Below are 27029 nucleotides of genomic sequence, written 5' to 3'. Positions count from 1 at the left end.
AATCAAAGGTTTCTAAAGATGGAAACTCCTACAACCCATGAAGCAAATTAAAAAAAATGCAATAATGTGAAGCACTGTACACTTATTCCTTGTTATCCGGTTAAAATTCATTCCCAAAAAATCAAACTATGAAATGACTTATTTTGTCATTTCTTGTGGATAAAATCTGGGTTTGTTCCAAGTCTGTCCCAAGTTCACCCCAAAACCACCCTAAATGTTTCCCAACATCATGATAACAAAGTACTGTACCACATTAAAACAGAAAGAACAACATACTCTCAGCTCTTCATGTATTTTTTTCATGGTTTTACTTTTTCACTGTTACCAGGATTTATTTTTTAAAAATCATTTTTTTTAATTTGCATTTGTGAATACTTGAAACAAGTACTAGCTACTGCAGCAAAGATGTAATAACTTCAGTCCCTTTGTTTATAGTTTCCCAATCCAATGTGTTATCGGTTTTTGTCAGCTGATGTGCTTCACTTGTCTAAGAGACATAACGATTAGCTTTATTACTCATTTATATAGTATTGACTAAGTATTCTTGGTAAAGCTGCTGCAAATTGACTACAGTAGCTACTGTATATAACAAGATATATGACTTAAGGGTGCTATTACTAAACAAAAGGTTGAAAACCGCAGGTCATTCATCTATTTTCAATAATGGCTCGTCCTGAGCAAGGTTGCAGTGGGGCTAAGTCTATCCTAGAATCATGTGACACAAGGCTGAGGGGAGGGTACACTCTGGACGGGATACCAGTCCAGTGCAAGTTAGTCAAACACACAGTCACCACCCATTCACACACTAAGGGGAGATTAGAGTCACCAATTCACATGAAAAAAATGGCTTTGAACAGTGAGAGGAAACCCACCCAGACATGGGAGAACATGTAAATTACACAGACTGAGCCTGATTCGAACCTGCACCCTAACAGCCTAACTGCTGTGAGCCAGCAGCACTACTTACTGCACCACTGTGTTACCATGATTTGTTAAAGTAAATTTACCATGATATTGTGTGTGGCCTGGCTTGAAGAAGATGAAGGCTACATGCCTCATTTAAGTAAGTAAAAAAATAAAGGTGTAAACACAAACACGTGAGTAAGCAAGAGAAACCATAGAGTGCTGAAGCGGAACTGAGAGCTTGGGTACCCAGTGCATCTCACAGTCTCTTTCATACAGCAGCTTGGCAAAGTTTTCAAATGCTGCCTGTGACTATTGTGTCAGACCGAATGTTGCAGACCACAGAAATTAAGATCTGCTGTATGCCTGTGTTAAAGCGCTCTGTGTCACTACGTGAGAAGAGCGCTCTATAAATAATAATAAGAATAATAATAATAATAACCTGGAGTGATTAATGATAACTGGTATTTATAATGTCAAATATGAGAAAAACTGGATATCGGACCAAATAACAGGGAATGAGTGTATTCGGTCCAGTTTCCGGGTGACAAACCCATGCCTTTTTCTTAGTCTATCCCAGACTTCTTGCCTTATGCCTGTGTCAAAGTGCTCTGTGTCACTGCGTGAAAAGAGTGCTCAATAAAAATAAACTGAATTGAACTGAATACTCTTAGGATGAATATTTTCATATTACAGTATCAAAACAGTCATTGGTCAAGAAAGCAAACAGTCCTTCACATAATGATCCCACCTGATGTTTGGGAGATGACCTCCCACAGTGGCACTGATTCTGCTTGTGGTTTATATTTGCTGACAAAGCGGCAAGTATTAACTACACACACACACACACACACACACACACACACACACACACACACACACACACATTTTCTGAACCGCTTGTCCCATACGGGGTCGCGGGGAACCGGAGCCTACCCGGTAACACAGGGCGCAAGGCCGGAGGGGGAGGGGACACACCCAGGACGGGACGCCAGTCCGCCGCAAGGCACCCCAAGCGGGACTCAAACCCCAGACCCACCGGAGAGCAGGACCCGGTTCGGATAACCAGGTTAGAAACTTTTTGCCTCTAATGAGGAAAGAGAGTTTTCTGAGTCTTGACACAACCTGCAGAATAACAAATAGGAGCCCTGGGCCTGCTACAAGCAGCAGGAATGCACCATCTCCCCTGTCATTCTCACAGGGGGGTCATTGAAGGCCTGTGCCATTGCTGCTTGGCAGGAAGTTCACTCCCTCAACCTCTGTGAAGGATCTCCAACAATTGCTGCCACTACCGTGCTTTATGACAGTCCAGAACCACATACTATGGCATATGCAAGGGTCAGGAGGCATTCATGGAGATGGCAAGAAAAGAGGGAAAAGATGGCAAGAAAGAAAACAACAGCAACTTTCTATTGCATTAGATTGTTGGAAATATCAAACTTTTATTCGTAAGAGTTAGGTGGTAATTAAATGTTTCTAAGATTTAAGAAACAATCAATAGGTGACCACCTATCAGAGTGAGGCCTTCAAGGTATGCTAATACTCAAATTACATCCATTAAGTCCAAGACTTCCAGTTAAAGCGATAAGTTCAGCCAGAATCTTCACCTAGAGCAATCTAGACAACTATGGGATCCTCAAGAACCCTGATGAAGTTTTCAATAGCAAGTTGTGGACTTTAATAGAGGCAGGGAAACACTAATGAGAGTGAGCTTAGCATGGCCTGTCTTCATCACCAGCCCATATCACCTAACATCATTTATTGCAGGCCATATTTCAATCGTTGTCCATTTGTGTGTTCTTCAGGCAGGTTAAAACAAAGCTTAAAATAAAAAAAAAACTGGCAACAACAGTTTCCCCATGATATGGTAGAGTATTAAAATTTGTTTAAACTGGCAGGCTCTCAAACTTACACTTATATAAAACATTTTATTTTACAATCATTATTACAGGTATCCTGCCCTGTACCTTGGCAAAGACTGCTCTAAATCCATGTGCTTCTGTGGCAGAAGAGCAGCATAGGCCTGTACTGTTTTGCACTGTAGGGGTGTATCTACAGCTGACCTACACTCCCTGCAGCCAGGAACAACCTGCAGACAGCTGGGAATGAAATCCTGTCTGCAAGGATCAGGCTGAAGAGAGGAAATTGCTGATGACCCCTAGAAGGAAAAAACCCAGATATATATATGGTCTGGCAGCCGCAGAGAATCAGTAAATTGTAGATGACCCCCAATGAAAAAAATAAAGTCTGCCCTACCTCATAAAGACATGTTTTTACATCCCCTAAAGAGAAACCTCATCCACATCCTGACCTGAATTGCAGCGGCTGCTGGTGGTGAGGGTGGGGGTAAAGCAGGGTGGGGGAAGGGGTTGCATGTCAGGATAGATGCAGACTGAGGTGGTGGTGGTAGGGGGGTAGCGCTGGTCATGAGCTCTGAGGAAACTGAAGCCAAACAGAAAAAAAATGCAAAGACCCGAGCTTCCCCCACAACCCAACATAACCCGCAGTCACAGCCGTTTGCCAGCAAGACTCCCCTATTGAATTCAGCAGAGTACGAAGCAATGCCCGTGTGTAAAATTCCCTGAAACAAATGGTGCCTTACAAGTAAAGTGCCAGTATGGGATAGGGGAAGGAATATGCCTACACCATGCAGGATGCTGGCTGTCTTTACTGATTGTCCTGTCAATCTCACCATCTGAGCTGAGGACAAAGCTCAGTCATTTCCAGATATGTCAGTTCAAATGAGCTCCTCTGCACCGTACCTGCTGCCACCTAAAACCACTGTTTCAGTAACATGAACTGAGAAACAAGAACTTGCCACTGCTACAAGGTCCAAAGGCAAAGAGAGCCAACATCATGTCCTATCTGCACTCATAAGCCCTTTGAGCATAAAAACATTGTACTGAAACACTTGTAAATCCAGGTTTGGATCCCCCAAACAGCGATCCACAGAGCACTGACATTAGTGTAACTGTCATTCCTATTGTGCATTACACACTGCAGGTGAAAAAGGTACAGCTGCACCTTGTGATATTTTTCATAACTGTACTGTTAATTTTTTCATTGGAGGTATCATCCTTTCCTTTCTTGAAAAAAATGAAAAGACTGAACATGAGGTTTTGCCATAGTTAATCATGCAGTGTATAAAAGTAACTTTTAATAAATACCATGTTCAGATAAAGCTAATTTCAGACAAAAGGTTCAATAAATACATGCCCTTAAAATGGAGACCTCACAAATAAAAATGCGCATAAAGGAACCCCAGCTCATGTACACTGAGAACCACGACCTCTGCACCTCAGGTAAGGTAAATCATATGTTAAAATACAAAATTTAAAACATTCAGCATAGTTCAAACGTGCTCTGCTTTTTCTTTCAGTTTTTACAGCGGAACAGTGTACCGTTGGGTGAGAGGTACCTTTCAATCCATCAAGCAGTATAAAGAAAGTGGAAAAATTCAAATGCTCCCCTAAGAGTCAGCCATAAAAAATGGAAGCACGCTTGCTGGACAATGGAGATTGCAGACTGACGGGGTGAACAAGTTTTCCAGATGAGGGGGGTCCAACCGCAGCCCACGCCAACAAACCCCTGGGGGATGGCCAGGTGCTGGAAGACTAGAGGGACAGTAACCACCTTGAAAAAAAACCCCTTTACCAGAGTACACCAAATAACGTGAAGGAAATGGTGGGCACACGCAGGAGAAACTGCTAGCCAAGATCCTCATGTGTCCTACGCATTGCAAAAGCACACAAACAAGTTTACCACAGTGAAAGTACACACCCTGTAACATATAACTGTGGATGCAATTTTCCCAGGAAAAACCAGACTCTGCAGAAAAATATGTAAACCGGTGGGTCCGAGTCCATCCACATTACCCAGTGGTTACACTGGCAACAGCTCTCCAGAGGTTACAGATTTTTCTTTGTATAAATAAAACATAAACACACCGCAAAAACAAGTAAAAAATAATACACAGACAAAGCCAGACATTCAGACATTCTTCTTGTATTCGCTCTGACCAGGCCTGTGTGCCACAGATACCAGCAATGAGGAAGGTAGATGGGGAACTCTGTCGGGACACTACGAGATACATAGTGACCTGAGGACCTTCATGTTGACACTTACACTGACAGAGTCCACTCAGCTAAAACCTGCAGCTGTCAAAGTTAAACTCAAAAGCAGCCTCCAACTTTCCCCCCTAAAAGCAGAACAACCATTCCTGAAACCTTTATTACATCCCTCAGAAAGCTGAATTCTGCATAACCACGGCCTCCATGAGGTCAAAAAAAAGACTGCAGAAGAACAAGGATTTAAAGTAGTAATGACTCAGGAGGTCTTTTTATGTTTTTTCAGGGAGGCTGGTCTTTGAAAGTACTGCAAAATATTGCCTCAGAGTGAATGACAGTAATAATTAAAGTGTCAGCAGAGAACCTCAGCTTCCTGTCCAGAAGGACATGGTTTCACCAGAGTATGGATGATCTCCATGATCACGCTCCTCAAATGAGAGACACTGTGCTGAGGGATTTGGTGTTTCGCTTTGCCCCACAGGCAAGTGCCTTTTTCAGGTGACTTTTGTAAAAACAAAGTGATTATGCTTAAAGTATTGAATAATTACATGTCTTGAGGAATGGATACCTCATGTGATGGAAAGCAGTGGGGCAATTATCCTTCAAAGCCCTACAGATTACTGTAGAAGCTCAGCCAGAATGGTACTTAAAGCAGTCTTGTCTACTGAAAATATCTACGATGATCTAGCAGTTTAGATATGCTGTAGAATAAATATGTAATAGTATGCATCTAGGTTAAAAAGGTAGGTTTGTTGTCCTCAGTCAGAAGACATTATTCTTCTTTCACATAACCTATTCATTTAGCTGATGCTTTTCTCCAAAACAACTTACAGTACAATGTTAAGTTTATACAGGGAGCTAGTTATAATTTTTACCCATTTATATAGAGAACCAACTTTTACTTGAGGAATTCAGGATATGTGCCTTTCTCCTGTGTACTGCTGCAGGAGTGGGAATTCACATCTAGGTCTATGATTGCAAGGCAGCATTTCTAAGACCTACACCACAAGCCATCCCATCGAGCATCCCTATTACACTCCACACAAAATCACCCAGTAATTACAATAGAAGAACATCATCGGTATAATTTCCTGATATAAGACTGAGGTTTAGAATATCTACTTTGCAGCATCGCTGTGAGTGCCCAGCTGTCTGTGTGGCATTAAGTTGCCCACAGTTGCACAGAGGGATATATGGCAAAATGAAACTGCAGCACTCTTGAATGGAAGGAATGGATGATGATCAGACTGCTCCCTTGTGGACTTCTTTAATTAGCCAGTATAGCTCATTTAGTTTCGCCTCCCCGGGGACATGTTAAAACGTGGGGTTTTGGTCTGCAAGGTCATACATCAGCTGAGGAAACAGAGTTTAAATGGGGGGGAGCAGGCAGAGGACCTGTACCTTAACAGACATAGCAGTCTACATAGTTCAGTCAACTTTGCTACAGTACCTGCACCATCTGGCACAGGGTGTACCTATGTTAGAGCCAAAGATCATAGCCGGATTACAAAACACCAGCAACCAAAACGACAAAACACTGAAAAGTCCACCAAACTGTTGCAGATTAAAGGACACACATTCTCTAATAAAATCCAAATATCTTTAAAACATCAGCGCAGCTCTTAAATGCTTTTTCAGTTAGTTTGACAAAAGGTCACTTCATTTTATTAAAAAGGGACACCCCTTATTTGTTATATTTGTGACAGGCTGGCATCTTATCTACTTGAAACAGGATACGTTTCATGCTAGTGCACAGAACAGCCTTTAAACACACCTGTTCATGTATGCGAAGAGCCAAAGGTATATCCTATTTCCAAATTGCAAAAGGTTATAAGATGCTCTATGGCAGAGAACCCCTGTTACAGCAATGGGCCATTGGTTAAGTGACAGCAGGAATTTTTTGGTGAAACAGTGAACTAGGAATGAACCAGGGGCCACAGGACATTGTGCTCTTTAGGGCCCCCAATCAAACTGACCCTCAGCACTGTCATGGCCCTTCTGCAGCTGATTAAAAGCACTTGCCTGAAAAATGAAGCAAAAATTACAGTTTCAACTTGATACAGGAGACATGCTGACCCACTTCCTTCCTTATTTTCAGAGGGGTCCCGTTTACCCAGCTGTCCCCACCAACTGGAGGCCTTCGCTGTCTTCTGTCTGGCTGTCACCTTGTTCTCAGAATAGCTCAGCAGGCTTCAACTGTCAACATAACTGCTGCAGGAGATCATCCTGAGAATGTGTTTCCATTTATGAATCACTCATGATCCCATGGCAGACGGCAGGCAGCTGATGAGAGTTGATGCCAACCCTCAAAAGCTGATGGCAGCATGGCACATAGCAAATGATTCCACACTAATCAAACCATGAAGGTTAATTAATGTAAATGCTAACTGCCTGACATTTTTGCAGAAGTGCCCATGGTTTTTAAATAACAAGCATTTGGTGAAGCAATCACAAATTGGTGCCAGGTAGCAAAAAGGTGCAGAACGTGCATTTCTAACCTGGCAGCTGTAGAAGGGGCCTTTTAGTTGCACCACTGAAAAAATGCCAAATCTGAGCTGGCAGATTTAGTATATGAACTGGAGTCTCATGGAAGTGAGCAAGAGGGGCAGTTGTCACCAGCCTAGCTAGAACTCTTGGGCAGACTGCAATACTGCCAAACACCATTGATGACATACAAGAGCACTGCATAAATGATGCTGCTCTGGGAAATAAACAAGCTGCATGTCTATGGTCAAGAAAGGCATGCAGCTTGTTGTCACGTGACATAATGGACATTTTGATCCTTGGTTGGCAGTGAGAAGCCAATTGGCAGAGCATGTGGCCTCTGTCCTTGCGGCCACTGAGTGGCCTGGTGTCCAGAAGTGCCCGGGCTGAAATTAGTGTTTTCAAAACAGGCAGCTGGGTGCTGTGTATTCTGCACTGTGGTAAGCTGCACATGAGGTTGTCTGTCATTGTTGAGCAAATGTGTGGTTTCTTCTTAAAACCCCTGAGAAAACATTGAGCAAATAACATTTCAGAGTACTCTGTCATTTTTTGGGCTCTATCACAGCTGTCGTGACAAAAACCCCACACCCTTCCTTTGCTTCAACCTTGCACAAAGGAGTTCTTTGAGAAGATCCGTAAACAAAGCAACCGTCAATTCTGCAAACCATTACAAAACACACTGTAGAGCCTCACAGGCAACAGCAGCAGCAACAAGACATGTCTGAGCAAAAAATAAATGGCAACTGCTGGGATAATCCAGGTGAGAGTGGGACAGGTGAAGGGTGATAGTACTGCAGAGTGTAGCCATTTTCTGCTCCTGCTACCCCTAAGCAGCATTATCCAGTTCTAGAGAAGGAGCTGCAGGCCATGGAGGGCCCTGATCACTCAACAGTTGTGTGATCTGCTTGTCTGGACTTCACAGAGACACTCTACACTGCATGGATTAAAGTCAAAACTAAGGAATATCATTGATAACTGAAGCAATTACCCCGGAAAACAATTAAAACTAAACAGATATGACTCCAATGATATACTCAGAGTAACAAAACATACTTCTATCTGGTTTCCATAAAACCCAGAAAAAATTTTCACTGATTTGTTTAAAAGGACCCTCAGTTTAAAGAAAAGAAGCAGAATCAACAATATTTAGCATAGATAAGTATAGCAGGCAATGTAGTAGTTAGAGCTTCCATGATCCAGTTGGTAATTAATTCTTTGCATCCAAAGGAGCTGAGTTTTAATTCCCACTCCTGGTGTAGTACCCTTGAACAAGGCACTTGTCCTGAATTACTCCAGTAAAAGTTAGTCTATGTATAAATGCATAAATGTTTACAGTTGAGCTGTAATAAAAACCAGGCAACATTGCAATCCCCAAGATCAGGCAATAGGGACTCTGTGAGGTATTGAGAGAAACAAGCAATGCACTTTGTCCAGTCCAGCTCCTAGATACTGCATCTTACCAGCTACACTTTATCAATGTCATGAAATAATGAAAAAACTACATTTTTAAGTGGTTTTGTAAATCTTGTTATTTGTTTAAAGAAAACCAAACATAGCCAAGAGGGGATGAACCTAAAAGCTTGAAGAAATTCCTAAGGCCTTGTGCCTTGTGTTCTGGAAGACAGGAAGAATCATACCAGCCTCTCTGCTACAAAGGTCTATGTGGTTTCGGCAAAGAACTTACCAGTGACCTCCATGGGTCTTGCAGTTGTATTTTCAGTTGAGACAAGAAAGTAACCCTTTATACAAAGAGTTATGGATGTGTAGAATAACTAACCAGGAGCTGTAGGAGAGTCAGTGACCCTTACATCCGTCAAGGCCACGACTGACACCATGACTGACGAGTCAAGTTGGGTTCAATGGTCTGCTCTCTCTGGTGGAGTTCTTCATGTCATTGAGAAGATAAGCAAAGTGAGAGGAGCAGGAATAATTCATACTCAACAGCTGCTCAAAGCTGAAGCTGAGCCTTCGATTCTTCTGTGTGAGACCATAAAGAATGAAGATTTACACATAGCCCACGTCCGTAAGCATTACCAAATGGTTTTCATTATCCCATCTTTTAAGATGAGTGAGCAACGGATTATAGCTGTAGCTGTAAATGTTTAGTGGGCTTTTTCAGGTCCTGGAAGGAAACATTGAAGAGTAGCATGGTTGGAGCAAAGCCAGACATGGCCTTTCAACCTGGAGAGTGATGTTGCTCCACTGATTTATCTCTGTCTAATAGGAGCATGCTCAGAAGGAGACGCTAACAGTTGCATCTCCAACCCTGTCTTCATTAATGCCATCACAAGCAGGTCAGCGGTGTCGCTCCATCAAAATGAGCCACGTTCCACTTTACGAGCACAATGGAACAATGGTAGCTCTGTGCTCTGCCCTGGTAGAGGATATAATTACACCCTCAGATGGTAGGGTAAAGTGTTTCTTAGATGCAAGGGATGCTGTCAGCTGCGCTGAGGGTGGCAGAGGGGCCGGAGGTTGGCAATGCTGAGCCTTGACTGTCCTCTCCACTCAAGAGCCTTTGTAGATCATGTTCCTAAAAAGCAGCGTGGGCAGCCATCTGGAGCAGGAGATAGGGGCATGAATGTACAGGCAACCCTTCTCATCCTACTGTGACAGGAAGGTCAAAGTGGGACGAAGGGGAGAAGACCTTGTAATGTAGAGCAGGGAAGAAAGGAGCCGCTCCCATCTGGAAGCCTTCAGGCGTCTGAATCCAAGGAGGTGTGGGGGGGCCCTAAATCATGTCACCCTCCTGCCCTTTCTATAGGGGGCCCCAGAGCTGTCCACCTCAAGGTAATTAGAAGAGAAGTCCTGATGCATGTTTATACACTGCACTCTGGATCAGCCCAGACTTAACAGACTATCTTACTCATACACAAGCACACACTGCACGTTGACACACACATCTACAGATACATACACACACATTCACACATAGACACACTGACACACACACACACACACACCAAGATTACACACATACATACACACAGAAGCTCACATACTGAGAAACACACATAAACACACACACTGCTCATACAAAAACACAGATGGTGTGCATTAACATGAGGTAACGAAGACGGACACACACACGGAAGAACACATAGTCTATAGAAGCTGAATGATTAACATCAACAAGGGCATACTATTCATGCAGTGGCAACCCACAGACTAACAGCCACAATGACCACCAGTGAATTACTGTATGAGTGTAAATCATGGTAAGATTATTGGAGAATTTATCCAAGGCATTCAAAAAACTTCTGTTTTCAAGTGCTTCCACTTTTTGCTTTATATTAGGTATGTCATCTATTTGATATAAGATGGTGCATAAAACGCTGTACACCTGAAAGAAAAATAAATGTAACATGCAACATAAAATATAACCAAAATTACAGTTTTTCCAGAGGTGAAATACCTTTGTAATAAAAAGTTCAGGTGTGGTGTATATTTGACTTTGAATGTCATAACAGTTCTGAAATAAATGTATTTATTGAAATTTTGTTAGTAATAGTGTGGCCACTTCTGTAATTGACTGGCCCAAGAAATGGCCAGGGAAAAAAAACCAACTGGCTGTACACATTCACACTCAACACAGTAGTACAGACACTGCTCCAAAATCACTGCTTTTACTTAAAATTGACAGAGTCACTATACTGTGGTAGAGGAGGAGGACTACTTGGTTAAACAGTAAGGGATTGACAGCCACCATAGTCATTATCATATGGAAGCAATTGTCTGTTTTCCCTCAACTGGCTGATGCGTAAAAAAATAGATGCCATTACTGTAATTGGTACATTACCTAAATTTGAAGTTCACAACTCTCCAGAGCAAAAGGTTCCAATAGGGTGAACAAGCAGAAACATTAATGTAGAGGAAACTTTTTTCTCTGTTACTACAACTTAGTGTTGAAACACAACAGCAACATGTCACAGCCTTGTCCTTGATTCATTCATCATTAGAGAGTGAAATTTAATACACCAGTATGAGTAATGATGCTCATGCAAGCAGGTTTTCGTTCTGGGATATGCTAAAGTACACTTACAGCATTTTATTATCATTATAATACATTAGACCTTTGTCTTTTTGCAATGGCCAGCACCTTCAATTAAGACACAGTATATTGTAACATTTTTGTACTTTTGGTGTTAAACAGCTGGACATCAGCAACAAATAAATGGGTTTTTTCATAGCACAGACTACCATATGAATTTGTTTTAATAAAAATCATGGTGTATTGATACTTGGTACAGAAGAGGCTTTCAACTTGAGAAAAACAACACGGTATAGTAGCTTCATTAGTTGCTCCATCATCTCCCAACTCAATAGCCATGGGTTTGAACAGGGTCACAGCTGTGTCTGCATGAGGTTGGCATGTCTGCATTTTTCCCATGTTTATGTAGGTCTCCTCCCACATTCCAAAGACATGCTGTATAGTTTACGGGTCTTAAACTTTATTCCTGGAATGCGGAGTACATTCAGGTTTTTGCTCCAACCTCCTCCTTTAATTAATTTAACTGCATCATTAATTAATTACCAACTGAAGCAAGGAAGTAAATTAATATGAAACTCAGTAGACGTAGGTTCCAACAGGAACTCAGTCAGAAAGCCCAGGTTTAAGTGAATTGGATACTGTAATGGACCGTGAGTGTGTGTATGAACTGGGGTGCTGTCTAAGGTGAATCCATCCTTATGTTCTGTACTTGCTGGGACAGCCTCCATGGTCTTCAATATACATGGATTTCTGCACTACAGGCTTCTGTACAATGGATTTATGTGTAAATCTTGAAATACTGTTATTTGGTAGGTGGTAGAAAAGGAACACTAAAATAAAATGATATAACCTTAATAGAATTCCATAATGATGTTATGGAATAACTCCCCTCTCCAGCAGGACCTTTGCCTGAGGCTAGGTTCCGGGGTGGGGGCAGTACTTGGGGCAGGCTAGTCTGTATTGCCTAGTTCAACAGTGCAGCTGTGCCTTGCTCCCACAGGGGCTGCAGAGGCGAGACAGGCCGTGGGAACAGTTGATTTCCACCGACAGGGAGCCATCACTGCTGCTAGTCTTGCGTTCCTTCTTTTCTTGTTAGTCCTTCTCAGGATCACTTTCTCATTATTTTATACTCAGAGATATCGTTGTAATGTGAACAAAGTTTTGTTTAAATTGTTATATTTATTATTCATTTATATATATTATATATGTATATATAAAATATACCAAACATACAGTATATCTCTTTCACTGTCTCTCTGTCCTTCCATAATTTTTCATGTGCCCACTGCCTTGCTCTCATTCCGCCTCTTTGTCAGTGTTGCCCCCAGCACTGCATTCTCACTCAGTGAAACAGCCCGACTGGTCCTGTCCTTGCCCACTCACTCGCACCTCTCCTCATTGACAGAGTTTAGTTTGCCCTCAGACACCATATGGATGCAATTTTCTGAACAGTTGAAATATTTTGGAAATATTTGCTAATGCAATTTCAGAGGTTAAGCAAACAATGGAAAGCATGCATATTTGTTTCTTCCACACACAATTAGTAATTGTGTGCCTGTTTGTGCATATGTGTTTTCTTTTGTCTGAAATGGACCTGATGCAGAGCCATTAACCCCTTTAAGAACAGCAGTAATACAAGAAAAATAAAATGTGCAAAGTTGAAATTGCCAATTCCTTTTTCAGGACCAAAATACTGTTCATAAAATTTATTTGTGCAAGACTTTAAAGTGAAGGACAAAATGAATGGTATGGCACAGTAACATCAAATTCTTTGTAAACTGCTCCACTGTCTGTTTACGGGAGTGCACACCTGTGAATAATGTTATTTGGAAAGATTCTTTATTCTCTGGAATGATCTGACACCACTTAACATATACTAAAGCTATTGTGTATTGCTACTGAAACTAAAGTAGTTGGTTTATACTGAACTAAAGTCTTCCCCACCGTAAGAAGGATGTTTCAGGAAGGCATCGCCTTTGTAATTCTCATCTTTAAAGATGTAATTATTTGTGTCAGCAGTTTAAAAAAAAAAAAAAAAAAAACATGCATTCCTAAGCCCCAACACTGGCACCAATTTTAGCTAAAATATCATCATATCCCATTAAAATGGACACACACACAACCACTTGTCCCATACAGGGTCGCGGGGAACCGGAGCCTACCCGGTAATACAGGGCGTAAGGCCGGAGGGGGAGGGGACACACCCAGGACGGGACGCCAGTCCATCACAAGGCACCCCAAGTGGGACTCGAACCCCAGACCCACCAGAAAGCAGGACTGTGGTCCAACCCACTGCGCCACTGCACCCCTAAAATGGATACAGTTACAACAATAGTTAACTTTAGTTATCGTAACATAAAGTGGGGGTTTCCTGCGAGTGCCCTGGTTTCCTCCAACAGTCCAAAGACATTCTTCAGGAGAGCTGCCGACTCTAAATTGTATGTATGTGAGTATGTTACATTGTTCAGCTGTATAAATGGGTGAATGACTGTATGGTGTTTACTGTAGTGTAACTAGTATTTTAAGTCACCTTGGATTAAGACATCAACTAAATACTAGTTAAGCACTGTACTCTGCATTGGCGAAAAGCATCTTCTTAAAGAAGACATGCAAATGTCTCTCTGTCCGGAGGCATACAAAATCCAAATGGGTCACTCATCCATACATCAGTGAAACACACTCTCTCTGTCACTCACACACTATGGGTGAACCTGAACAGCATGTCTTTCGGACTGTGGGAAGAAACCGGAGCACCAGAGGAAACCCACGCAGACACGGAGAGAACATGCAAACTCCACACAGACTGAGCAGAGATTGAAACCATGTCCTCTCGCACCACCCAGGCGCACTGAGGCAGCAGCGCTACTCACTGTGCCACTGTGCCGTATTTTAATACTTAATATGACTAAACACATGCACTGGTTTAAGAAAAATCCCACATAATCCCAACGTTATTTACTGGTTATTTATTGATGTGGGAATGAGAACGTCTGGTAAGGCATGTGCTGAGGGGAGGTTCCCGTCACCCTGGGAAATGTCAGTGCCCAGCATGCATCTAGGGTTGGGGAGCACAGAGAGAGAGCTGAGGGGGAGTGGTGGTGGATTGATGGGAATCAAAACAGAGCGACAGCATTTCTCATTGTGCCCTGTTGTCTGCCTGCAGCCCAGCTTGTATTCCTCTGAAACCCAAGCTCTAACACCGAAGGAGATGAGATGCCCACAAACCCTAGGGGGCTCAGTCTAACCAAACACGCGAGCAAACATGCAGATAAGTGGCTCTGGCCTGCAGACTATGAGAAAACCATTTTTAACAAGCCATCCCTCCCTCTCTCACAAACACACACACACACACACACACACACACACACACACACACACAACAAAATGATTTTCTGGTAACACAAGTGGGCAAAGTTTCAAGAGGCATTTTGCAGAATATTGAGATGAAGCTGACTAAAGTGAAAAGAGCAAATTGATTAAACAATGCTTATCAAAGGCAGAAAAAAGTGACATCTAAAATTTTTTGTTTATAAAGACAGTATCCAGCCCTGGACTTTGAACACAACCTATGCTGACAAAATACAAGACAGAATCTATAGTCCCCAGCACAGCATGAAAAACTGCAAAGCTCTTTGCAAAGTCTCTGTTTAAGACCCTCTGTGGTCAGAACAAAGTCTGCTGATCAGAGCTTATTTTGGGTTTCATTTCCCTCAGGTGAAGACTGCATTCCAGAGCTGGCCAAGCTGTCAAAGATCTGGCCGAGCTGTTGAACCCCCCCACCCCCGGGGAGCCATGGTATCTCCACACATCTGCTGTCACTCAAAGGACGCACACAGCTAATGACATTTCTGGATGTGGCCATGACTGAGCTCACCTCAGAACCTGCCCTTTGCCCCAGACAAGACAAATGAGCTTGTGTGGAGAGGGTTATTAATGGGCTTGTTTATACACAAGAGAGATTGAAAGGGAGATTGAAAGCTCACTCCAAATTGCCTTTTTGGGAGGGAGGGACTAAAAACTAGGCATGTTTATGTGACTCAACAGACCATATGCAAAAATGTTTACACAAAAAGACATGAACTATTTTAGCTTTTAATGATGTCATTCCCCTTAATATATTTTCCTAGTGCCACTTGCCTTTCTAAACCTTTTTTGTTCCTAAAGCTCACTCTTTCCCCCAAGGGCCACAGACCTTTGTTTTTCAAATATCATCATGCAAAACCTTTCTGGCATCTGGTTAGCTGGCATCACTGAACATAGGTGATTAAATGAAAGCGCAGCTACATGTGACCGCAATCTTACTTTCTTTTTATTTCTATACACTACACACTCATGGATGTTTGGGCATGTGAATGACTAATGACTAGTGACAACTAATCCAAATGAACCAGACCCTTCAAGGTCCTTCAGTGTCCCTGAGTGACCTCTGGTAGAACCAGTCAGGGCACACCTCATACAGGAACAACAATCCACCTATAAGCTGTCTTTCTCAACCTTCTGAACCACATTTCACGATTATTAAAGAAATTATAGTGTTTCTACTGGATTAGAGAAATCTGTTGATGTCTTTGATTCATGGCAATGGCCAGCTGCCATTCAGCTGATTCAACAATCTTCAAATGTACAGGACTGGGATGGGTCCCTAAGCTCACTTTGGTCTACTTTGTACCATTCCAATCTCTACCGTGACCATGCAAAATATCAGTCATAACAGAGACATACAAAACATCTTTAAATAAAAATTACTAGGAAAAACAAAATAAGTTATGAAACTGAAGAAGTAACAAATGGTTGAGGCAATATTCCGAGAGTTCTCTGAGGAAACTCAGCAGGGTGGAACGAAAATATGAGCCCAGTGAAAAATTAAAAGGCGCGCTATTCATTCTTCTTCACAGCATCAAACTGAAATTCAGGGCTCTCTTGGGACCAGGGCACATGGGAACCTTAAAGAACCTAAACAAACATTAAAAGCACACTGAATATTGAGAAATGCCACAAGAAGGACTGGAGAACAAAATTTTGCTGTTTAGCTCGTGGTTCTTTTAAGAAGAACTTGCACAAGTAACCTGGGTAAAATCACTCAAAGATCTAGAAGCAGTGTGACACACTGGACTTGATCTAGGGAGCTTAGGTTACAAATCCAGCTCTTTAACCTCTGCAGTTCTAGTTGCAATGCAGGGCCCTCAAAATCTCAGTAGCTTGTGTAAAAATGTAATGTCTGGCACTCTCAGGCTTTTACAGATCCTTTTCTCTGTCTTTCTGCCTTATATTTATTTCTCCCAACAACTGTCTGGCTAGTGTCAAGCTCCCAGTTGCCCAGCCACAACTTTTGTTGCCCAGCCACAAATTTGTTGCTGTTGGTCTGCTGAAATGACTGGTTTAGCAGACAGATGCCTAAGGGCTACTTGGGCACTTGTGCATTTGATTACTTGCATTACTTAGAAATTTCTTTGTATCAGCATTCATAAAGCACTGTCAACCTAAAGCAGCAAGTTTTTAGTTGTCACTACAGATAGCTGTTGTTAGTACACCTCTGCTTCATGTTTCTTCTTTCAAAGCCAACACCACACACAGGTAGAGCATCTCGGTGGAGGTAAAGCCGTGCAATATATATTCTGAAAAGATGGCAGTGTACCAACTGCCCCAGCATATGAAGTACATCACATTTGAAACCTGAAGTAAAAATGTTGTTTTTGATCCAATTAATATAACTTCACTTCAAACGAATGCTGTCTAAAGACAGTGGACTGGTGAGAATGGTGGACCTTTCACTCACAGATGACCTCATCTATGTTGCAAAAAAAAAGGCATGATGCTGAAACACAGCCTGGATGGTAAAAAATGATGGCACATCAGTGAGAGGTCCACAGCAGTGGTGCCATTTTGGAAATATCTTGGAAGTTGAAATGATCCTCTATAGGACATCAGCAACCCTGAACAATGAGGGAGACACCTCTGCAGGATATAAAAGTCCTTGTCTTCACACTCACTCAGCTGAACTTTTGAATGACCAGAAGGTGTGCCAAACCCAGCAAAACTCACCGATATACAGTATCTAATATCCAGGTCCTCTGCCCACCCTATATTTAAAGGTCAAGCTGCACCATTTCTGTGTTTTCCATGCATTTATGATAATTCATAGACAAAATGCATATGTTTAGAGCATTTCCCTACACACAGTCTCCTTTGAAAGAATCAAAATATTAAACTGACACCCCTACATACAGCATTTATATCTGATCTCCATAGTGTCCCAAACACTAGTTCAAAGCAACCTTTCCACTAGATTGCTGTAGCAGAGCACTGCCTCTTTGTTCATGGTTTCTCCACGGAATACGGAGATGAGAGAGTGATTCAGACACCGGATGCCTGTGACACCAGAGTGGTCAGCTCAGGATTGGACAAATGTATAAGTCCACCCTGCTGTGACACCGCCACAACCTTCCCTGACCTCTCTCCCGCACAGGCCACTGCCAAGATTTGTGGAAACTTTCAACAAACAATCCAAAAATGAAACTGGAATGCTGTGGCCAAAAGTACATTACAAGCGATGACAGGAAGTTTCAAACTAGTGCTTTGTTTCCCTGCAAGGTCATTAAGCGGCGCATTGTGAAGACATTACAACACTGTCTAAGAGAAGAAAGGTCTCAGCTGAATTTTAAGGCTTGCACGCTCTTGCTATCTGGTTTATGCAATATTCCTGACCTATAGGCAAAACAATGGCTGCTAACTGTCAAAAACCACTACTGAGAGAAGGCAACTTGTTTTTCTTAAAGAATAAATAATCCACAATGTGTTCATTATTTAATTGGAATTTCTGATGAATGCTGATTCACTATTATTTCAATTATTCTCTGTTATATACCATCACTCGGAAACATTCAGTGATAAATTGGCATTTTAATGGTATACAAACTCCCCTCATTGAACAAAGGCTCCCTTTATGTGAGTTCCAATTTATGAAGAATATATCTTGTACCCCAAAAGTTCATATTAAGAGCTAACAATTCACTCTTACGAAAAATGCCTTAGAATCACAGAAATTTCCATTCAAAATGCTATCATTGGTGACATCCAGCACCACACTGGACAAGCAGACTTTCCTCTCCACGGAAGGCATGGTCAGTCATCTCTCTTGGGACCATCATGTATAATAAGGATAATCCCTCAAGCAAAACAGTTTTACCACCATGTTACTCAAAGATGTAACAACCTATTATTTTGAACATGAAAAAAAATGCATGCATTCCTGAGCTCCAAGACTGACACCATTTTATGATAAAATATCACTACATCCCGCTTAAAATGAACACATTTCCTTCAACAGTCAGCATTATTTCTCATAAGACATAACAAAGGATTCTGCTTTCATTATTTACTCTGCAATACTGTGCAGCTATCTAACTGCATTTAGCTCTTTCTTACCTTTTATGCATTTTAGGCTTGAAGCATGTTTTTTTTCTGGGTGCCCCAATTCCCCCCCAGTCCAAAGACTGGTGACTCCATTGCAGTGGAGGATGGATTAAAGGTGCATAAAGTAGTTTGGGTACTCTGAACTTAGATTTAAATTAGTTTTAATTAACATTTAAAAGGTTAGACAAGAATTTTGCATGTTTAGTGACAAAATGGGAAGGTCTGGAACACATTTATGTTTTATACTGTATTTTTTCTGTTCAAATTAATCGGAATTAAGAGGTTTTTTTATATACTCTTTATGAGCAAATCTTCAGGAACAAATTATATCTGTTACATGAAGGAAGCTGGATACCAAGACAAAAACAGTAATGGTGGGTCTGGGTTGTTGCGGGTCACATACCTTCTTTACAATCTTCTCCGAAGAAGCCTGGGCAGCAGCGCCACTCCAGCGCTGTCACCAAGCGGTATGTCACACGATAGGTGGGCCTGACCAACGTCCTGTAACTTACACAGAAATCAGGGTCACTACAGTCAACCCAGCAGAGCAAGAATATGAACAAAGTGGCCCATGGTGATGTCTTCCATCAACACAGCAGCACGCTGACACCACAATTGTTGTAACCTTGTACATCGCTTTGGAGAAAAGCATCAGTATATAAACTAACAAATGTGTCACAGTCAAGGAGGAGAGACAGGAGGTAGGTGTTTTGGACCCAAGTGTGGGTGTGTTTATTCTGGAAAACCGAAAACACAGAGGCAGACTAAATCAATGTTCAGGGACAGGCGTCGGTCTTCTGGGGTGCAAACATCGTTCCTGGGGCAAGACAATATTCAGTACACGAGGAAGCAAGCACAGGTCAAAAGCCAGGTGAACACGAAAACAAGGAACAGGGCGTAAAGGACGAAGCGCTGAATTCGCAAGCCGAGGCATTGCAAGATTCCGCGACCCTTTGTTGGGACGGCACTGCCTTTATCCCTGGCCTTGTTGAATGTCGTCAGGTGCAGCTGCTTGGCTTGTGGGAGTGACAAAATGTAGATGTAAATGTAACCTGAAATCAGTAACCAAGCTAACTAAAATCAGTACCAAAGCACACTGACACTGGTACTACAACTCATTGGCGTCAAACCCTAATTACCTACACCAACAATAAATTACCCTTCCATCAACACTAAAGCACATTGACCACAGTACCATAGTGCACTAAGGTGATGAGCTTTGCATACCATAACAAGAAGTGGATACTTCTATCAGTAAAATAGTTTTGTTTCATATAAGTGTATAATGAGTGGAAAACATGCAATGACTGTACAACTGATATCAGTGTGTATAACAGCACAGTAAAAACATGGACATCAAAAGGGTGTTCTAACGTGTGTCAGCTCAAAGCCCATGTTTCAGGAGAGAAAATCCTGTTCAGGCCTACCACCACTTTGTTTCCTTGGACAGATCCCAAAGGCATAAAACATTGGAATGCAGCGCAATAACGTTTCAAATCACTAGATATCTGTGTGATAAATAGCTGAGTTCTTATTTCAGAGTCCTTTCTTGGCCCAATAGCAGGCAGGGGAATATAAGAATGGTAAAGCAAAAGAAATGAATTCATATTTTCTGAAGTAATAAAGTGAATTCTTTGTCTGGAGTATAAATACTCCACTACTCTGGGTGGCTGTCTTGAAGTGTAAATCTTGGTTTGCTAAGAGCAAGTAGGACATAGTGCCTGTTTTCCACAAGAGGTGACAACTACATAAAATGTCTAGTGTTCAACTAATGACAAAAGGAAAGCCCACTGAGAGGTATAAAACTTTTCTACATTCTATTAATCAGTACTATATGAACCCAATATTTTCATGAGACAAAACAAAGTGTGGGTGGCATGGTGGTGCTTCAAAGTGCCAGGGTGATGTAAGAGAATGTGGGTTTGATCCCCGCTGATTATGTGTGATCTTTGCACATTCTTCCTGCAACTGTACAGGTTTCCTCTCCAAGACATGCAGTTAAGGTGAACTAGTAACAATAAATTGTGTGTGTGTGTGTGTGTGTGTGTGTGTGTGTGTGTGTGTGTGTGTGTGTGTGTGTGTGTGTGTGTGTGTGTGTGTGTGTGGCTACTCTGTGATGGACTGTTGTCCTGTCCATGGTATAACCTCCTCAGCCTTGCACTCAATTCTTCCATGATAGGGTTCAGTTCACAATGACCCTGCTTTGGACAAGCTATGTTGAAACTGGAACAATGGAACACAGAGTATCTCTGGATTATACTGCAGGTATAATAATGAATATATTACCTGCTTAAGATTTCTCTTGTATTTGTTTCATAAAAATCTCTAAAAAGTATGCAAAGTATTAATGATTGTCTTTTAAATATATAACTTCAGATACATACAATGCAATCTACTTCATTCTTCATTACTATGCAAAAATGAATATAAAAAACCTAGCAATTTTACACCAAATCCACATAAAGCAGGGGGTCCGCTGCTATATATTTATCCACGTATGTTGAATTACAAAAACTATATTTATACTGATTATACTATGTAGAAAAGAATTGTGTTCAAAACGTTAAAAATGTTGCTACCTACCATCCAACAGTATGGTGCATTCCACGATACCCAGGAACAAGAGCGCAAATCCAAAGGAAGTAGACCTTATCAGCGGCTTGACCAAAGAAGGAAGCACTTTGAAGTTCATGCCCCTGAGCCCCATAGTGGATTTTTAACATTAGCCACATTTCTACATCAAGGACACACTCAGCCCACTTCCACTGAAAGAAAGGCCAACAGGTTCTCCAAAGGCAGTTCTCCATGATGGCTCGTATCCATACTTCTGCTTGTGAACATTTGCCAGTTTTTCTTAACCAACTTGTTTACAGACAATCAAAATGATTCATAATATCACACACACATTTTCAGAACCGCTTGTCCCATACAGGGTCACGGGAGCCTACCCGGCAACACAGGGCGTAAGGCCGGAGGGGGAGGGGACACACCCAGGACAGGACGCCAGTCCGTCGCAAGGCACCCCAACCGGGACTCGAACCCCAGACCCACCGGAGAGCAGGACTGTGGTCCAACCCACTGCGCCACTGCACCCCCTCCGATCCATAATATCATCAAAGACATTTAGTCTAGCAGTGTTTTAATTCTCGGGTCAGCTATGTATCTGTTGCACGTGTTTTCTTGCTCTTAGTTACTCATTTGGAGGAATCTATGCAGTGCAACTAGTCAGCTTGCTCTGGTGTTAACCGAAAGGTTGGTGGTTTAAGCCCACCCAGGGACATATACCTCAGCTTTCTGCTTCTTGGTCAACATATTTTTACCAGTGCTTTTGCTGAGAGTGCTTCCACCATTCTTCTGTAAGCAGCTTAACACTGTTAAGTCACGTTGGAGTAAAGCATCAGTTCAAAACATAGCTCTGTCAAACTCACTTCTCTCCAGATCTTCTCCATTATGTCATTTGCCATAAATACCTTAATATTTCCTACAGATTCTATACACTGCTAATCATATATCATTACTGTTATGTTTTAATATTTTGTGATTTCTGCCAATTCTATATACAGCTAGCCATGTAATGTATTTTGGTTTAAATGGGGACAAACTGTGCTCCAACAATTGCGTGTCTACATCTGTGTCTTTCCATCTATGAAATGAACTTTGTTTTCGCTGGATTATACATTGCATTGGAAAAAAGTGTTTCCTAAAAGAACACATGTAAATGTCATGACAAAAAGTACATTCATTATCCCCTGTTGGTACACAATCAAGTCAACGGTATCTGGTTAAAATTGCCTGTCACAAGTTCATATCATATTGACAGCTGCTTCTGGACCATCATCATAAGTTCTGAATGTTTCAAGAAAGAACAGGCTGGACTAGCTGCAGGGTAAAGAGAATTCTTGGATCCATACCTGATGAGGTTGGTACAGGGTCCAGGCCAGCGGCAGCTTTGAAACACCCTCTGTACCAGCTTCTCCGTCCCGTTGTGCACTTGACATGACACTGTCTTTGACACCGTGTACTGACACCAGTTCCTGCTGGAAGAGAGCACAAGAGGGTGTGCTTTAGTCTTTTTCACATCAACCTCAGTCAGCTCTTACAACCCGATTTCACACTTTGAAATTTTTCCATTCAGTCCACTGTGTGTCAGAATTTCAGTATTAAGCTTCCTTTATAAATTATGCCTTTGATTTATATATTGACTCACGTGTATCTATACATTTTTGTTCAACCTGAAATAGTATAGTACTCTCACAACATTTTCTTTAGAAACTTAAAGACTGATCACTTAAGACTTAAGAACTTAGACTGTTTTATGCAGCTACCGTGCGATAAACATTGGTTCATATGGTGAAAAGAAACAAAGAAACTGCACTTAAGAATCACATGTCTGCATCTATGTCTCTCTTTCTCACAATGTAATGCACACATTGTATTTTCTATGAGATGTATGTTGCTTTTGAGAAAAGCGTCCACTAAATGAATAAAAGTAAATATAAATGTAATGATCAAAAACTGGAAACATTTTCAAACAAGTTACAACTTAGTTGCAAAGGGCAAAGGCAGCCTGACCTCCTGTTTAACTGTGAACAGTTTTGTTCACATCTCATTTCAGCCGCTATTTGTTTTCATTACGTGTTGAATTCCACACATTCCATAGTGTTCTACATATTAAGTGAAATCCCCACTTAAAGACCTTGAAATATGAGCCAGGAGCTGACTGGGGAAGTGTTTGATGTGGGGGGTTGATTTTTGTTTGACTTTCAGCTTTTAAAGAGCTTCTCTTTTCTCTGCTGGAGGACTGCCAGTGAAATTGCAGTAGTATTAAAAGTCACTCCATAAAGCATTGACCTTAAGGGGTAGCACACTGACCCAGCAGTGGGCCTGAGACTGACCACCATTAATAATGTTAACTCCATTACAGAGACCAGTTTTAGTGTCAGCTGAGGTTTTGAAATTTCTAGGCACTTGACTTGGTCAAGACTGATGGTCAAAAATGGTCAAATGGTAAAATATTAGAATGAAAGAATTTAAGGAATTAGGGACAACAACTTAGGATTCACTGATAGTACTGACAACTACTATTCTAATTTCTCATTCTAAGCTTAATGCTGACTAACTTCCAACAGGTAACTCCAGCTTCAGGTAATTCATGTATTAAATGAAAAGAATGATATTTAATTTAGGACTCCCTTACTTTCAGTTGTCATACTGTAGTTTACAAACATAGGAAGGAGACATACGAATATGTCTAAATAAACTAAAAACTATGACACCTTCAGGTCAAGAAGACCGCAGGAAAAAACTAAGAATTCATAGTATTAATATGCGGAATCTCAAGATTAAGATCCTCTTTCCCTTAGCAGACTGTCAAACTGGAAAATTAGCTAATTTCCTTGGCTTCATCAGTGAAGAGCCTGGGAGTAAAACCTAACTCAAGTCTCTGTTTTTCCCACCATCCTGGAGTCATAATCTGATCCTGCAGATACCTCCTGTAAAACATCCTCAGGATCCACCCATATCTCACACTACAATCTAATCAGATCCTGGTCCAAGCTATGGTAGTACCTTACATGGATCGTTGCAATGCTCTCCTATACGGACTTCTGTCCTCTGCCTTCGATTTCCTCCAGCTGATTCAGAATCCTATGCCACAAGTTGTGTTTGACTTGCCAAAGAACACCCATGTATCGCCCCTCCTCATCTCTCTCCAATAGTTTCCTTTAACTGCTGCATCCAGTTCGAAACTGGGTATGGCCTAGAAGACAGACAAAAGATCTGCACCCCTTTGCCTACAAGACCTAATCACTCCCTAAACATTCCACAAGAATGCTGTGCTCCTGGCCACTTGGTTGTATAATGGGGTGGAATGAGGCACCACTCTCCATGAATTCCTTTCAGCATGCAAGAAGGATCTCAAGCTCATCTCTTTCGGACCCACTTTTCTCCCGATCTTCTAACAGCTCCATAAAGCTGCATCAAACCAGGTGTCATAATCATGTTCTTATTTTCAAACAGACTCAGTTCTTTAGGCAGCCACTTGTGTAAGATGAACTGGCAAAATCAGTGATATTTGACACATCGACTGCTTCAAAAATCACGTCTGCATGAATAACTTCATCTGTTGTGAAAACTCATTTCACTCTTCATTGTACATTGCTTTGGAGAAAAGCATCTGCCAAATGAATAAATATAAATGTTAATGAATAATCTGATGTATGGGATTACTGAAATAACCCAGAAACATAACCTATGAGTCCAATGACAAGATGAATGTAGCAGCAAGACTGAAAGAAATTACATATATCCATCCTTGAGAACTGTAATATAATGCCTTGAATGGTTGAAAATCCTGTTTTCTGGCTTAAACCTTTTACTTGTTTTCAGGAGACAAAAGCAGAACATGTCTTCTGAACATAAATTTGCAGAGTTTGTCTATGTCCAGCTCTGGTACCACCCCTATTCTACCTTATAATCAGCCCAAATCAGGTTAATTAAAAAAAAGTGCAAGAAGAAAGTCTCCCAGTGTTAGTAAATATGTAAGTTTATGTAAGTGAAGCCTGTAGGGAGGCCTATTAGACACTTTACCAGCTGCTGAGGTACCCAACAGTCCCTAAAGGTGAACTCGTGGTGTTTCGCGCCACTTTTACCTGGCGGTTCGGGAACTGACGTGCTGCTTTAAGTTAGAAATGCGTACAACCGGCTCACCAATTTTTGGATATGGCAGCATATATAAACCAATAATATTATGCCCTACATATAATAACAAAATAATTCAATTCTGTTTTTTTTTTTTTTTCAAATTAAGAAACTGTAAAACAAACGTCACAATAGACCAGCATACATTCATTGGGTGGTCGCGCGCTCACAGCCGAACCGCGCACGCGAGAAGAGCGTTAAAATCGTGCTGCGCTGAACCGTATTGCGCAAGTAAAATGTGGGTCTCGCTCCAAAGTTTGACGGATGCCAAAACAACGTAATAAACGCGTTATTTTCAGCAAGTTAAGAGGGGATCAAGAATCTTGTCAAAAAGTTTTAAACATTGTACACTGACTGGTGATTTTACCAAAACGGTAACGTGAGACGCCACTGGTTTTTCTCTGAACTAAACGACTTATTTAATCATGACTTACTTACCTGTTATACAGCCGAACATTTTTACTAGAGTAAGTACCTTTCTCCAGCCTGAGGGCAGTGAGTGAGTCGAGATGCGAAACGACTGCCTCAGAGTCCAATGAAAGAACTTAGCAGTAGTGCTACACACTACCAGCTGAACTACACACCAAGTCTTCGCCATGATTAACTAACTAGTCTAGTAAGTAAGAGGACTCACGTCACACACATTACGCACCTTGCGGGTATGAAATAGATAACAAGAAGCAGCACCGCGGCCAGAAAGGCGTTATCAATCAGTGTGTATCCATGTACTTACAGGTGTGTAGTGTGTGGACTCACCTGCGGTGGTGTGTGCCTCCCGTCCCGGCCGGGGGGGCCGCGCTCTGCTCAGCGCTCACTCGCTGAAGTGCCCCCCCTGGAAAGCGGTACATAAAGCCAGTTCCTCCCAAGAGACCCAGAGCAGACAGCAAAATGCCCAAGAAGAGGTACACGGTGGCGGTCCTCCTCCTCATGGTCCCTCCTGCTCCTCTTGCCGGACAGCGACGGTCGCTCAGCTCGGCCGAAACCCCGCAGCCGCGCCGGATACTAAACGTGTCTCCGCGCTCAAATGTAGCACATAAATGAAGGACATAAAAGGTGGAGCACGTGCCGCGAACGTGTCACACGCCTGTCGTCGAAACAAAACTGTGCGAGCGCGTTTTTACACACTCCCCTTCTCTCTCTGCAGTCCGCTGCTGACCGCCAGCTCTCCAGGAGGGGTTTGGATCTTCTCACATGTCCTGCACTGGCGTCTGTGTAAAACACACCAGGCAGCAGGTAAAACGACACGAGTCACGACGCCCGTGGCGTGGGCTTCACGGGGGAGCATCCCGCAGCCGATCCCTTCTCCACGCAGAGTTGTGAAAGAACAACGCGAAACAGTATTTTTCAGAGCTTCCCTGTGATCATGGATTCTTTGTTAGACTTTTTCACAAATTATTTTACAGAGGCAAAACACTCAAATGAAATGGTTACCGCAGTTCTTATTTCGGGGAAATAATTAATTGGGTCTCAGG

General features: G+C 41.9%; 1 protein-coding gene across 5 annotated transcripts in view; it reads right to left on the bottom strand.

The window, feature by feature from the left end:
- The window catches only part of col26a1 (collagen, type XXVI, alpha 1), a 42400-nt gene extending 15661 nt beyond the window's left edge, over window positions 1-26739 (bottom strand). For 2 of the 5 annotated variants that reach the window (XM_018741781.1, XM_018741782.1), the window contains exons 1-3: window positions 26314-26739; window positions 22770-22895; window positions 19262-19365 (exon numbers count right to left, since the gene is read on the bottom strand). In XM_018741781.1, the coding sequence (XP_018597297.1) occupies window positions 19262-19365; window positions 22770-22895; window positions 26314-26486 (403 nt within the window). In that variant the 5' untranslated portion in view covers window positions 26487-26739. The remainder of the gene's footprint in view (window positions 1-19261; window positions 19366-22769; window positions 22896-26313) is intronic. The other 3 variants (XM_018741783.1, XM_018741785.1, XM_018741784.1) reach the window with 2 other exon arrangements.
- Between the last annotated feature and the right edge of the window lie 290 nt (window positions 26740-27029).

This window comes from Scleropages formosus, chromosome 25 (assembly GCF_900964775.1).
Source record: "Scleropages formosus chromosome 25, fSclFor1.1, whole genome shotgun sequence".
NCBI lineage: Eukaryota > Metazoa > Chordata > Actinopteri > Osteoglossiformes > Osteoglossidae > Scleropages > Scleropages formosus.
The sequence above is the reverse complement of the archived record's forward strand: the minus strand, read 5'-3'. Positions and strand labels throughout refer to the sequence as shown.